Here is a 14,344-nt window from a genome sequence, read left to right as displayed (position 1 = left end):
GAATATCTCTAAAGATGAGATACTTTTAGCATAAAATAATACCGTATGTATTGTACAATTTTAGTTGTGTTGTTACCACCTTTATGTAGGCACCTAGTGAGTGGCCTAATTTTGTGATGTACAGAGTTATGTGGGTGCACAGAATGAGAGCAAGTAAAACAGGGTACTTACGTTTTACACAAAGATTTATTCACGAAACTAAACTACTGAAGCTAACACATTGAAAGAAGGATTCTAATAACTATATTAGGCAAAATAAAATGAAGTTGGTAAATCTAAATTGGCGGTAATTTTGTGCCTCGAAGACGCGTGCGGTGAGGTCGGAATCCGGTAGTTTTCTCTCCGCCGGTTTGGCCCGTTCGTACGCTCTACGTCGGCGTTCGGCAATGTTCGGCTCGTGCCGTCGTTGTCGACCCGCCACACAGCCCCCTTCCAAGTTTTGAAATCTGTTTTTCAAAACTGACGCTGTATCACCCTCCTGCCGCTACGCGTTGTGTATGCCGGTTGTTCTGTTGGTGTTTCCGTTTCTGCTGGACTGGCTCGTTCTTCCGCTGTCTGGAACGCCGGCTTGCACCTGTCCAGCGAAACCTTTTTATGTTCGCCATCCACGTCTAGTGTTACCGTCTTTTCCGCCCTGGTGATGACCTTGTAGGGCCCCTTGTAGTTCGGCATCAGGGGTTTGTACACTCTGTCGTCCCTCAGAAACAAGTGTGTGGCTCTCTTTAGTTCCGGGTGGATGAAAACGTTACCTTTATTGTGGTGCTCGACTGGCCTTGGTTTGACGTTTTGCATGAAATTTACCAGTTGCCTAGTGTAGGAGTCCGGGTCAATGTAGTCGTTCGTCTGGTGAAGCGATCAATATATCGTCGATATATGCGTGTACTCCTTCTAGACCTCTTGTGACTTCGTTGATGTGACGTTGGAATGTTTGTGCAGCGCATGATAGTCCGAATGGCATTCTTACAAATTCAAATAACCCGAATGGTGTGGTTATAGCTGTCTTTTTAATGTCAGTTTCATTAATTGGAATTTGGTGATATGCTCGTTGTAAGTCAATTTTGGAAAAAATTTTACAGTTAAATAAGTCATTGCATATATCGTGGATATGTGGCAAGGAATAACGATCAGGTACCGTCTGTGCGTTTAAGCTACGGTAATCGCCACAAGGGCGATAAGTACCATCGCTCTTCTTCACCATATGCAATGGAGAGGCCCACTCACTCTTGGAGGGTCTACAAATACCTTGAGCCACCATGTGATCGAACTCTTGCTTCGCCTGCCTCAGTAGTTCTGGGGACAGCCGACGCGTCTTACACATAACGGGTTTGCCACGGGTATCTATATGGTGGATTGTGTTGTGTTTATCCAGCCCTGCGTATGGTTTATTGATATCTACTAGTTGTGGATACTTCAATATGAGTGAGTGGTAAATGTTGGTTTTGTCTGTTAATGATATGGAACATGTTATGTTGTTGTTTGTGGAGATGTCAAATGCTCTGATTATCTTGCCGTTTGTATTGTCTACTAACCGTTTGTTCCTAACATCTACTAACAGGTGGAAGTTGTGGAGAAAATCTGCTCCTATAATAGGGCGTGTCGTATCCGCTATTATAAACTTCCATGTAAACATTTGTTTACATCCCAGATTCAGTGTTACCGTGGTAACTCCGAAATTCTGGATCGTAGTCCCGTTCGCTGCATAGAGAATTAGCTTAGACTTTTCTCCATGGCGTTTGTGTAAAGATCTAGGAATTAATGATATTTCCGATCCGGAGTCAACGAGGTATGACACACCGGTATCACGATCTTTAACAAAGAGACGTGTTGTGTTGGTTGAATCAGCCGCCTCCGCTATGATTCGACCATCTAGTTTTTTGAAGCTAGATGCGGTTTAAATTCACATGGTGTGACGCATTTCTTAGCTTGATCGCCAAATTTTGTGTGGAAGTAACAAAGAATAGTTTTCTTGTTATTTCCGTTGGCCCTATAGCTTGTTTTGTTGAAATTGTTGTTGTATTTGTTGTTATTGAAATTGTTACTGCTGTTACTTGTTGTGTGTTTGAATCTATTGTTATTGTTGTTGTGACTATGCTGTTTGTTGATTGTGTGAAATAAACTCTCTACCTTATGGGTTAGAGCTTGTACGGACTGTTCTAAACTACAAATGTTATTTTTATTGTTGGTACCTACTACCGCTACATTATCCTGTGTGTACACCTGTATTAGGCGATCTGCTATCGTCGCTTGCCTATCCCAGTCATCTTCGCTTATGGCTAAATGCGCTTGGATCGTCTTGGGCAGTTGTTGTATCCACAAGTATTGCAACGTCGTTTCGTCTATTTGTAAACCTATTGCTAGCGTCCGCATCTCTCTAAGTAGGCTGGATGGGTTTCGATCCCCAAGCTGTAAGGAAGAAAACAGTTTTTCTCTCCTTCTGTCCTGTGGACAGCCCATGCGTTGGATTATAGCTTCCTTCAGCCTCGTATATTTTGCTCGGTTCGGTTCCATGAGTAAAATATCTGAAACTTGTTCTATGTGCGTTTGTTCAAGTTTTGACACTAAGTGACTATAACGTGCGTCTTCTGAAACTATGTTTGCCAACTCGAATTGTGCTTCTATCTGTTTAAACCAAAGTTCGATGTTGTTCACCCATAGCTGTGGTAGTTTAACGCTAATCCTATCCGTGTGGAACATGTTGTTTGCTGTGTTGATATTTGTCAAGTCAGTGTTGTCCTTGTTAGCCATTGTTTACAGTTTAAAAATATTCGTTTTTAAAAAAAAAAATTCAGAAAAATGTATGTAATAATGATTACAGTATAAGTTAAAATATTGAAATAAAAGTATTCAATAATGAGTGTAGTTGTATTAAAAAGTTAAGTTTAAATTATTAGATTTAAATTTAAATTTAAATTTAAATTTCAAACAAAAATATTTATTTTTTAAATGTCAGAGTCACTATTTGTTATGTATGTACTGTGCAAGTTATAGAAAAGAAAATTAAAAACAGAAAATTTAAATAATTATTTTACCATACGGCGGAACACATTTTCCAACTATTAGGTATTTGTATTCTCCAAGCCTGAGTGGTCCCCTCAATATTAATATTCCTTTTGATTGTCCGTTGTACAATATATCAAGTTTAAAAATGTTTATGGTAAAAACTTCAAATCTGTAACACATAATAACATGCATAGCCTAGGTTAAAAATATAAACATATATAGTACAGTCACACAATATAATGTATATAGAAAAAAAGTATGGATACTAATGTCCACGTACTAAGTTAAACATTCGTCGGCTTAGCCGCCCGAATATCTGTTTGTTTGATAGTTTCAAGTTGTTTACAAAAATAATATTTTACAAATTGCAAGTATTGTGAACGACTGCGCCAGCTGAAAAATATTTCCGATAGATTTCGCTGGTAAAAAAAAACTTACTCCCGCAGTGCGTTCACAAGGAGAAAACTTTCGGATGCCTACGTCACGCTTGTCTCGCCATATAATATTTGTCAAAAATAATTATGTACCGGATTTTTGAAAAAAAAAAAAAAAAAAAACAAAATTTAAGAACTATAAATAACAATTATTTTCCGGTACCCTGTAAGTACCTCTACTCAATCTGGCACCCTATGTAAATGTTCGTGTGAATTGTTTGTGTGTTCGACTCAAGAAAAATAAAAAAAATAAAATTTATATGTGTTGTAGGAATGTATTACTCGGCGTGCGATTTTTGGTGAGCGAGTCGCTCGAACGTATTATATTATGTTTGTTTATAATAATTTTAGTTAAATTATGAATCACCTGTTTGAATTAATCCCGGCCGAGTAATATTGTTAAGAAATTAATCACAGTTTAATCAATTCACTAGTTACATTAATTACATTTACATTAGTTACATTTACATTGAAGATTGTTACCGACAGAAAAATTCACTCGATTCGCTCGGTCTTTGAAAAATCTAATTCTATTATATATTATAATTATTATAATATAATTCTATTATACTAAATTAATTAACCTTACAATAAGTTAACCTTGAAATAGATTAACCTTGATTAATTACAAATAAATTAAAAGTGCAATCAAATTAAAAATGAAATTTTAAATTTTTCATGTACCGACCGAAAAAAAATAATTGTTGTACAATTTTGTCAAGCGAAGATATTTCTGTCTGAAATTTTGCGCAATTTTTATGGAATTTGAATGGGGTCACCGTGATTGATTGTTTAATGTTGTGTTTTCGTGTTCAAACGTCGGGGTATACCACTTTTATGTAGGCACCTAGTGAGTGGCCTAATTTTGTGATGTACAGAGTTATGTGGGTGCACAGAATGAGAGCAAGTAAAACAGGGTACTTACGTTTTACACAAAGATTTATTCACGAAACTAAACTACTGAAGCTAACACATTGAAAGAAGGATTCTAATAACTATATTAGGCAAAATAAAATGAAGTTGGTAAATCTAAATTGGCGGTAATTTTGTGCCTCGAAGACGCGTGCGGTGAGGTCGGAATCCGGTAGTTTTCTCTCCGCCGGTTTGGCCCGTTCGTACGCTCTACGTCGGCGTTCGGCAATGTTCGGCTCGTGCCGTCGTTGTCGACCCGCCACACAATAATCAAATCAGTAACTAATCGTTTATGTACCTTATTATTTGTTTTGAAACTGCATTGGCTTATCTTTTATCATTTCTAAAATAATCCCCAAAAGTTACAATACCTGTTAAAGTTACAATACCAATAATGTTCAAAGTTTTTTAAAAATATTATGCCCTTTTAAATTTACGAAATATTTCGTGAGATACTAAATTAATTGTTTATTTATTTCGGTTAATTAACTACTCTGTAAGGTGGACTAGTTTAAAATGTTTTAAAACGAGTAAAATAGTAATATAATATATTGATTGGAATTGCGCAGCCCTAAACGGTAGTTCTGGCAGACGCCCACAGCGCCGTCGCTATAGCAACGACGCCCCTTTGACCGCGCGCCGGGACGCTTTTTAGGGATTCATCTCAGTCGCATTTCTTTAACGCCGCAGTAGTCTGTTGCCTCTTACGCAGCTTTATTTCAGTCAAGTAGTACTTTTAAAGCAAATCAAAGTTCTCAATGCGAAATCTGAAATCATAGCTGTTTTAATATTTTACATTTTTTACAGAGTTGATATATTTTTAATAAAATGTGGTTCAAATAGTGTTATCGTGGTGCAAAGTGCAATTTTTTAGTGCAAAATAATACTTCTTAAACCGAATAATCCATTTTTATCTAATCGTATTTATTAATCTTTTTTCTGTGGTCAAAATACACAGTAAATTGTTTTTTTCTTTAAATCAAGCCTTTTTTAGCGGGAAATATAATTTGTGTCTATGTTTTATGTCTAATTTCATCTGAAAAAATACAGCCGAGAATAAATTCATTATCTTCATATTCTTCACCTTTAAATGTAGAGAAAAATCATTTTATATTATAGAAAAAGAGAGATAAGTAGAGAAAAAAATCCACGTGTAAACAGTTAAAAATTTTATAGAATTATTTCTTTTGTAACTCTCCCTTAATATATCACAAAAGAATATTGAATTATAATACAATAAAATATCAGTGTAAAAACGAATGGAGCTGGTTTCTATAACTAGGGTCTTGAGGGTGCGGTGGTGTACCAGGCTTGGACGCGTGATGGGGATGCCTGAAGACAGCCTTAACTCATGTTGTCTCTGCTTCATATCTGAGTGCTCCCTCCATCCTGGAAGTCCATCCATGACGATTTTTCGGCTTTATTCGGTGGAGCATAGACACACGGAATTGGCGTGGGAGGAGGCAAGACAGTTAACTGACGATAGGGTCTCCTCGTCTCCTGGAGGCGTCTGGTGATCAAATAATCAAGTATATTTTTATTACAATCACCGAAGATGTGTAGGTGGTTATGACAACTACTGATTATTTATTTATTAAGATAGGTTTAGGTACATAATAAATAAACCAAGTATTTTATACTAAATTCAATAAACCAAAATAAAATAACTGCTCGAATGTTTTTGAAGAAAGAGACTTGTTTAAGAAATATTTTTTTAAGAAATTCGCTTTATAAATCATCATCATTCCCCTTCTGCACCCAATTGTGCATAGGGTACTGCATCGGTACACCAATCGCAGTGTATCTTGATCATTTTGTGTTACATTAATGTAAGATGATCAGTCTTACGCTTCAGGTTCCAGTCCAGGGAGCATAAAATATTCTGGTTTGAAAACACACTTTTAAATAAATATTTCACATCAACCATGTCAGGAATCGAACCCGAGACCTCTTGCATGGTAGGCAAACGCACTGATCATTACACTACGAGGCCGACAGAAATGAATAATACCTTTAGTAAATAGTCACAAAAAATCGTGGTGGTTATAACGTGAAGAAGGTGATAAATTCATGGTAGGCAAACGCACTGACCATTACACCACGAGGCTGGAAATGTAAATACAATGATTAAATTCATTTTGAAATGTCGTAAAGTTACAACAAATATATAATAATATGGATAAAAATATGTATTGATTAAGTTTTTAGAATCTGAAAAACGCGGGTAACAAAAATGCAAGCTTCTACAACCTACATATTTATATACAGCTAAATTGTATACAAACAAAAAAATCATCACGCTGTTTCCTTAGTGATAGTCAGAGAGGATAGAACGCTTCATCATTCTGTCCTTGCACAAAGACTTCGCAATTCTTCTACATTGAATCATTTTCTCATTCATGCACGCTGATTATTTCGAATTTTGACGTGTCCATATTTAAGTATACTTTGGATGTGGTCATGCATTATGTAAATCTTATTAGCCGTTCTTTCGCTGTCTGGATTACGTACTATAAAATTATTTTATATGTAGATTGTACTAGTGGCACAGTGTCAAACATAATGTAGACTCTTACTCATTTGAGGTTTGAAGCCAAGTGACCTAACACCTTCATTTCGTATATGCGTTTATCAAATCAGATTTAAGTAATTGATTTAACACGTATTTTTGTTTACGCCACTTGATTTTTTATATCAACCGGTTACAATAATATTTATGATTAATGAAATATAGTGGACCTTATAGTTTATAGAGCATTCAGTAAAGTACAGTAAAGGGTATACTGGTTTAATCAGTTTAACGTGACAGGATGAATTTACGAACAAAATCACACATACACACTGATACATATATACACACACATATATCCATATACATATATACCCATATATATATATAGATAAAAAATACACAATGTTTGTATTTTAGAACAAAAAACAATAAACCAAAAAGCAACATAGGTTTTTTAAAGAAATCTCTTTCCGTGACCTGCTTTTAAGACTATTTTTTAAAGTTGTGATTGGTTAAACTTTTCAGTTTAACAATCAAATATTTTATTGGAAAGCCTATATTTTATGTAGAACTTTCCAGGAATCTAACCTCAAGTGTGGTAGACGAAAGCACAGGCCACTACTCCTCGAGGTGGACTTTTCTCCTCTTAATTTCCATTTCAGGATTATTATCGGAGAGGAGCCGTCGAGTTAAAAATACTTGTTTAGAATTCTGGTTTTATTTCACTCACAGAATTGTATTCAGGTCAGGATGCAAACAAATGTAAAATCTGTTGTATCGCAGTATTTTGTTTTTTTATTTATTTATTATTTTGCAATTTACGTATTACTTTTTTCCATTAAAGATAATGTTTCCTCACTAGAGTGTCTCATTTCGAGGGAGACATTCTATATAATTTTGAAATATACCTTATGAAACATAATCAAATCATAATCATAAGTACACATAGAACTAAATAAAAACTCAAATAAATATTTCTACCTATTTGGCCTGATCGACTCATCAATCCGTGTGCATCCCACCTCCATTATCCATTTCTTAATAGCGATTTTAAAGTGATAGTATTTACAAACAATTACTTATGATTTACCCGAAATATTTTTTTTTAGGTAAATCATAATTAATTAAATATTCATTTAAAAAAAAAGCTTTTGGCTGTTTTTCTAACGATAAGTTATCTTTCCATAAATATTTTTGTTAAGTTTACCTTTTACAAATACAGTAGTTTTATTTTTTCGATTAATAGCTTAATTTAAGTCAAGTACCTTCATCCAATTGCAAATTGTATTATTATTTTTTTTTGAAACATGAAAATTAAATTAGAAAAGGAAAATAGAACCACATATTTTTTATGTGTCAAGCTATGAAATTAAATAATAAAGCTGAAAAAAGAAAAAAAAGGATTTTATATTAGTTTTGTCGGCGATCGTAGTATCGTAGATCGTAGGATCGGACCAGTACATTGTAAAATGGTGCTCTTTGTTTTAAAGTTACTTTCAGGATAAGTCCCAGCAATGTAGGAACTTATAGAATAAGATATTTGAAAAGAACAATTTTTTTTTCTTGAAAAATGATTTTATTTTTCAAAACTCGGGAGTTTATGGGTTGAAATACTAAAAATAAAGTTTTGCTTCTGGGAACAATTTTTCACACTGTCCTGCGTGCTCTAATTTTTTGACTATTTACATAACAGACTATCATGTTCCAATTAAAAAGCTACATGGATTATACATGTGTATATAATGATTATAAATTCACCCTTATGCCCATGTAAAATAATATTTTGCAGTCGATGACAGAGAAACTCGAACCCCCTTTTCAATATAAGGGAGTCACTAGGTCTTAAATAAATAATAAATATATTTTCGTCGGTAACGGATTAGAATTTTTCAGTCTCGAAACCATAAGAAATGGACCTAATTAATATAAACATAAAATTATTTATTTTGGATAAAATTCAGCTTCATTTTTACTATTTATTTATTTATATAAACGCCCAGTGGGTATTTTTATGCACACATTTAAACATAGAAAATTATTATTAAAAAAATAGAAAGTCTCAATGGTTTATAGTAGACTTTGTGGGAGTGGAAGCGGGAAAGAGGTGCTTATAATTGAATTTGATTCAGTGATCGTTTGAAAGAAGACAACTTGTTATCAAAGAAATCAAGACTGGTATGTTTGTTGGCAGACCTAAGAACTCTGGGCATAGGGGAATAAAAACCATAGTTAGTTCTATGGTTATCGGTACGAAAGAGTAAGTTTTGTCTGAGGTTTCTAGTTGAGATATTTAATTTTATTGAGCTCAGTAGTTCAGGCGCATCAAAGAGTGAGTTGAGAATTTTAAATAGGACTTTAAGGTCAGATTTATTTCGACGGTCTTGAAGAGAAGATATATTCAAGGTAGTTTCTAACTCATTATACGTATATAAGTCTCTGTATAAGCCCAACCTCTAGAAACTATACTATACTGATATTATTTTTTAGAAGATTTAGGCTCAATTTTATTTTACTCAAATGTTTAAGATGTTTTTTTTTGGACCTGGATTTCAATGGGACTTTAAGAGATTTATCTTTTTATTTCAATGAAGTAAAATCGAATTATTTGAACGAAAATGTGTATGTTTGTATGAAAATTTAAAGCAGGGTGGGTGCTGTAGTAATTGAACATGCTATAGTAATCGGACACTAAATATTATGGTCAACAATAATTACATTTCATAAAAATACTGTGACGGTAACGAAAAATATTGTAAACAAAAATTCAATTTTGGGAAGAGTTAGAAGATTTGTTGATCAGTATTCATCCAAATTATTTATACCACAAATATTAAACCACACATTCACTACTGTAGCAGCATATTATTTTTATCAAAACTTTATTATTACAAAATTTTAGAATACACAATTTTACTAAGTCGTAAATAAATGTCCTAAAAAATTGGAATCATTTAATGGTAGAAGGTATTTGAACCTTGGACCTCTGATATGGGATTAAGCGACACTTTCACAAGGCTTAGAACCTTTGTAAAACAGTAAAATCCGATTTTTCGGCACTAAAATCGGTAACTTTGTTCACCTAATGTAATTATAAAAAATGGACCCTTGGGATTTGCATAATTTATTAATAAATAAATTAACACATTTTAAAACTATCGGTACATTAATTAGATTACACAAGTGCAAGCGTGATGGAAAAAAAGAAAAATAAAACATACTTGAGCCAAGATATCCTCAGTAAAGTGAGTTAAATTCGTGGTAGCAATGCGGTAGGCAGGAGTCGCCATGTGCATTCATTGCCTGTCTCGGGGCGAAGGGGGCGGAGGCCAACGCTGCCCCATGGCCCCCCGCTCGACTTCTGCCCCTCCAGACACAGGGAGGGTCTTATTTGGCTTGGCCTTCGCAGTTTGGAGAACTGCACAGCTTTTGGAATCGGCGTTTAAGGTAACCCAATCAATAACAACGCGACATAACAAACAATATTTTTCACAAAAAAAAAATATTGTAAAACTACAATTAAAAATAAATTCGTTCAACAATATTATGGGAATCCATATCTTTATGGATAAATACAGAATTTTACAACCCTTTAGAGAATGTTGCAAAGTGTGTAAAGTTAAAGCAGCCAATTACTATTAATATAGTGTAAATGCCTAGACTTTTATATTATTACCTTTTTTAATGTCCTACATCTCTATTTGAATATATTAACCCTTTAGGGAGTTTATCAAGGTTTATAGATATTTCAACAGAAATAGGGGATTATTAGTATGTAAGCATTTACAAGGTTTATGACCTGTAAATAATTTCAGGGGTTTAATAGTAACGGCCGAAAACAAATTACAAATAACAATGAAAAAACATAAGGACAACAAAATGAAAAATGACAATGGATAACAATATGTACACAAACATAAATATAATACATTTATACTAGAACAAAATAAAAGAGTTGACATTATAAGAGACTTAAATAATTTTATGATTTATTGTTTTAAAAATGAAATAATGAAAAATAAAATATCTCTCATGTACTTTTCAGCCACTCCTACCTATGTACTTACTCGTATGTAGATGTAGATATCTCATTAATTCTATATATTTTTTAATGTATATAGGTATACTGAAAACAATCTTAAAACTTAAGTCCTGCTGGAAGAGGAAGTTCAGTGCTACGGAAACTGGGATGTATAGTTAAAAATGTTTTCTTGCACGGTAAAAATTAGAACATTTAATTGTACAGCAAAGTTTCGCGAAAATGTATTAACATAATAACATAAATGGTTTTAATTTACTTTTAAATACGTCACAAGTTCTTTTGAATCAGCCAATCAATTAGGAAGTTCTGTTTTTTAATTTGTTGATAGACTATTCAGCTAACTCATTTTTTTATGTATGTATCGTATTATCAGAGCTACGATTTTTCAAAGTTTTGTATTCTTTAAATTACTCCGCGTGTGACGTCTCAAGTTATCTTCTTCTTCTCCTTTGTGACTTCTTATAAACCGGAAATCAATCACAACTCTCTTTTTTATTATTATGGATTACTTATATAGCGCTATTTTCGTATTAAAATACCTCAAGGGCGCTTTACATAGTGATTCTATAGATAAATAAATTTGATTGAAGCTTTGAAATTTGTAATTTAACTAAAACAATTTATTTTCATGCTACGGATTTTTTCAAATGATTTAAAGAAAAGTGAGTTTTAAGCTTTTTCCGAAACATCACTTCACTCTAACAGTCTTGAACCTCTGCTGTGAGAGCATTCCATGCCATAGGGCATCTTATCATGGTTAATTCGGAAGAACTAGTGACGTCGTTCAAAGTAGTTCGCCTTTAAAATTGTTTTCATACGTTTTCATGAAACTTCGCGGTACAATTTAATGCTGTAATTTTTCCGCGAGTAAGAATACATTTTTTACATCCAATTTCCCGTAGGGCTGAACTTCCTCATTACAGCGTTGTTATGTGTTGTGATAGATTTCCGGTTTCCGATAGTCATTTTTTTAAGCGTTTAGTATATTTTTACGCTACGGGGCTCCACTTTTAAATATCAGCAGAACTCATCGACGAGAACTTGTGACGTCACAGGCGGAGTAATTTCGAAATAACAGAACTAAAAATCATGGCGAAGATAACACGATACTCAAAAATATTTTTATCTTATTTTGGGTTATATTGAAAAAATCTAAACTTTCTCATTGCAAGCATGCAATTCGTAAACAGGTTCTTATATGTTGTATATTTAGCCGACATTAATCATAATATAAGTACCGATTTGAAAAAATATTATTCTCTACCTATCTAAAAATATTTTTATGTTATAAAACTAAGTCAAAATTTGTATCTTCTTAATATTAAGGAATGTGAAAAATAATTGTTTTTTTAGACTAAACATATTTAATGTAAATGGGTTTTTTTTTTAAATATTTTTTTATGGATGTTTGTAGCACTAACTTTGTAGTTCATTGTTATATTTTAAAGTTATTATATAACCCTGAAGAGGGTAACGTGAGTTGCCGAAACTAGTCGGTTGTGACAATTTAAAAAAATGGTTCATAAAACAAAGTAAATTCATTTATTTCTTTAAAATATTTAATACCTAATTAATAGGATGGTTTTCTTTTTTCCAGCCTCCAAGAGAAACATCTTCCGCTATGATGACCCCAGTTCCTCCTTCTATGACGCACATACGACATATGAATGAGGTAAATAAATAAAGCATTTACTTTTAAGTAGATAATTAACAATTCAAAATACATAATAAAATCAATTAAATTAAATTACATTGACATGTGTAGCAATAGAATAACAATCCAGAAAAACAAAATAAAAATAATAAATAATAAAATTCCAAAGAAGACAGTGTTTTATTTATTTTATTTTATTTTATTTTATTTTATTTTATTTGGGATTTTAACAGCTATTACATAAACAAAATAAGTAGAAAAATATTAACATCACATTATCATGCCAATCCACTGTAAATATAATGACACAAGAAAGAGCTTAGTAAAAAGTTAGAAAAAAACAGATATAAATATTAAAATACAAATTATACAGATTTAGATTCATACATAATCAATCATATAAAATAATAGTGTGATTGAAATCAATTGAAAAAAATATATAAAAACACAATTGAAATGACGATTGAGATATGGTTTCTAGAAACTCATCTTTTCGTCTATACTATAGTAAGAAATAGGAGTAATAAATAATATGCCAAATAACGAGTACTAAATTAAATATGTACGTATTTTGCCTTCCTTTACCCAATGAGAAAGATCATTGGGTTTTTTCTCATTTGTTAATAGACTATTAAACTTGGCCAAAAAACATTTTTTTTCTAATTTTTAAATATCGTTTTATCAGCGCTATGATTTTTTAAGGCTTTGTATTTCTAAAATTAATCGGCGACCGTAAGTTCTCTTCTGCTTCTTCTCAGTTAGTTCTGTCGATTAATCCGTCGACGGTAAGTAAACCGGAAATCTTTCACAACGCTCTTATCATTGGTTGATTCATATGAACTAGTGACATCGTTCAAAGAAGATTGTTTTAATAAAAATATTTTTTAATGTTTTTTAGTACATTTTCAAGATACTATGCTTTAATTAAAAAAGCCCTTCAGGTACCCCAGCATCAAGTTATTTGAGAAATTTGTGATCTTAGATATAAGGCAATTATATGTTTTTAGAATTATAATGCTTCTAGAAAACATAACTCAATTATCATTTCAATTATGCTTTTATATATATATATTATTTTTCTGTTGATTTAAATCATGCTCTTATTTTGTGTTATTTTTTTTTAATACTACTATATTTTACTATTATTTTGTTGATTTTAATGATACCACTATTTTGTATATTTGATTATGTGTGATTCTTAATTTGTATAATTTATATTTTAAAAATTATTTCTGATTATCTTTTTTGCATTGTATTCTTTGGAATTTCATTATTTATTGCATTTACCTTTTTTTCTAGATTGTGATTCTATGTCATTATAATTTGATCTTATTAATTTTACTATGTATTTTTATTGTTATTTATTGTGGCTTGACACGAGCATAGCCTAAAAAGCCTTAATAAGTTCATAAATATTTAATTTTGTAATTAAAAAAAAAAAAAAAAGCAAATTATTCTTCCAAATCCCAAAAGGAACACTCCCACACTACTAGAAGTCAAACTAGAGGTGGGGTCATGGGGTCTATCACAAACTCTGAATTCGGACAAAGAAATTTCAGGTTTTTAGGCCCCAAAATATTTAATATGGTAACCGAACATTGTAAAACCATGACCCGGATTCAATTTTTAAAAAATGTAAAAAATTGGTTACTGGGTAAACCTGGTCGAGAAAAATCTGAAAATTTACTCAAAATACATTCTTAAATAATAAATTGTATAATTTAATATAGTATATTTTATTAACTAGTAGGTGGATAATGTAAATGTTTATTTTTGCATAAAAATGTCTGCCT

General features: G+C 32.3%; 1 protein-coding gene across 5 annotated transcripts in view; it reads left to right on the top strand.

Moving 5' to 3' along the window:
* The window catches only part of LOC148280905 (tensin-2-like), a 194,312-nt gene that overhangs the window by 93,648 nt on the left and 86,320 nt on the right, over positions 1-14,344 (top strand). For 4 of the 5 annotated variants that reach the window (XM_088227613.1, XM_088227611.1, XM_088227612.1 and 1 more), the window contains one exon: positions 12,495-12,569. In XM_088227613.1, the coding sequence (XP_088083739.1) occupies positions 12,495-12,569 (75 nt within the window). Of the gene's footprint in view, positions 1-10,029; positions 10,303-12,494; positions 12,570-14,344 lie in introns of those variants that run through there. The other variant, XM_088227615.1, reaches the window with a different exon arrangement.

The sequence above is a fragment of the Micrasema longulum genome, unplaced genomic scaffold (assembly GCF_059751315.1).
Source record: "Micrasema longulum isolate JH-2025_06_02 unplaced genomic scaffold, ASM5975131v1 h1tg000513l, whole genome shotgun sequence".
In the NCBI taxonomy this organism is placed as follows: Eukaryota; Metazoa; Arthropoda; class Insecta; order Trichoptera; family Brachycentridae; genus Micrasema; species Micrasema longulum.
Note: the sequence above shows the minus strand (reverse complement) of the source record. Positions and strands in the feature narration are given on the sequence as shown.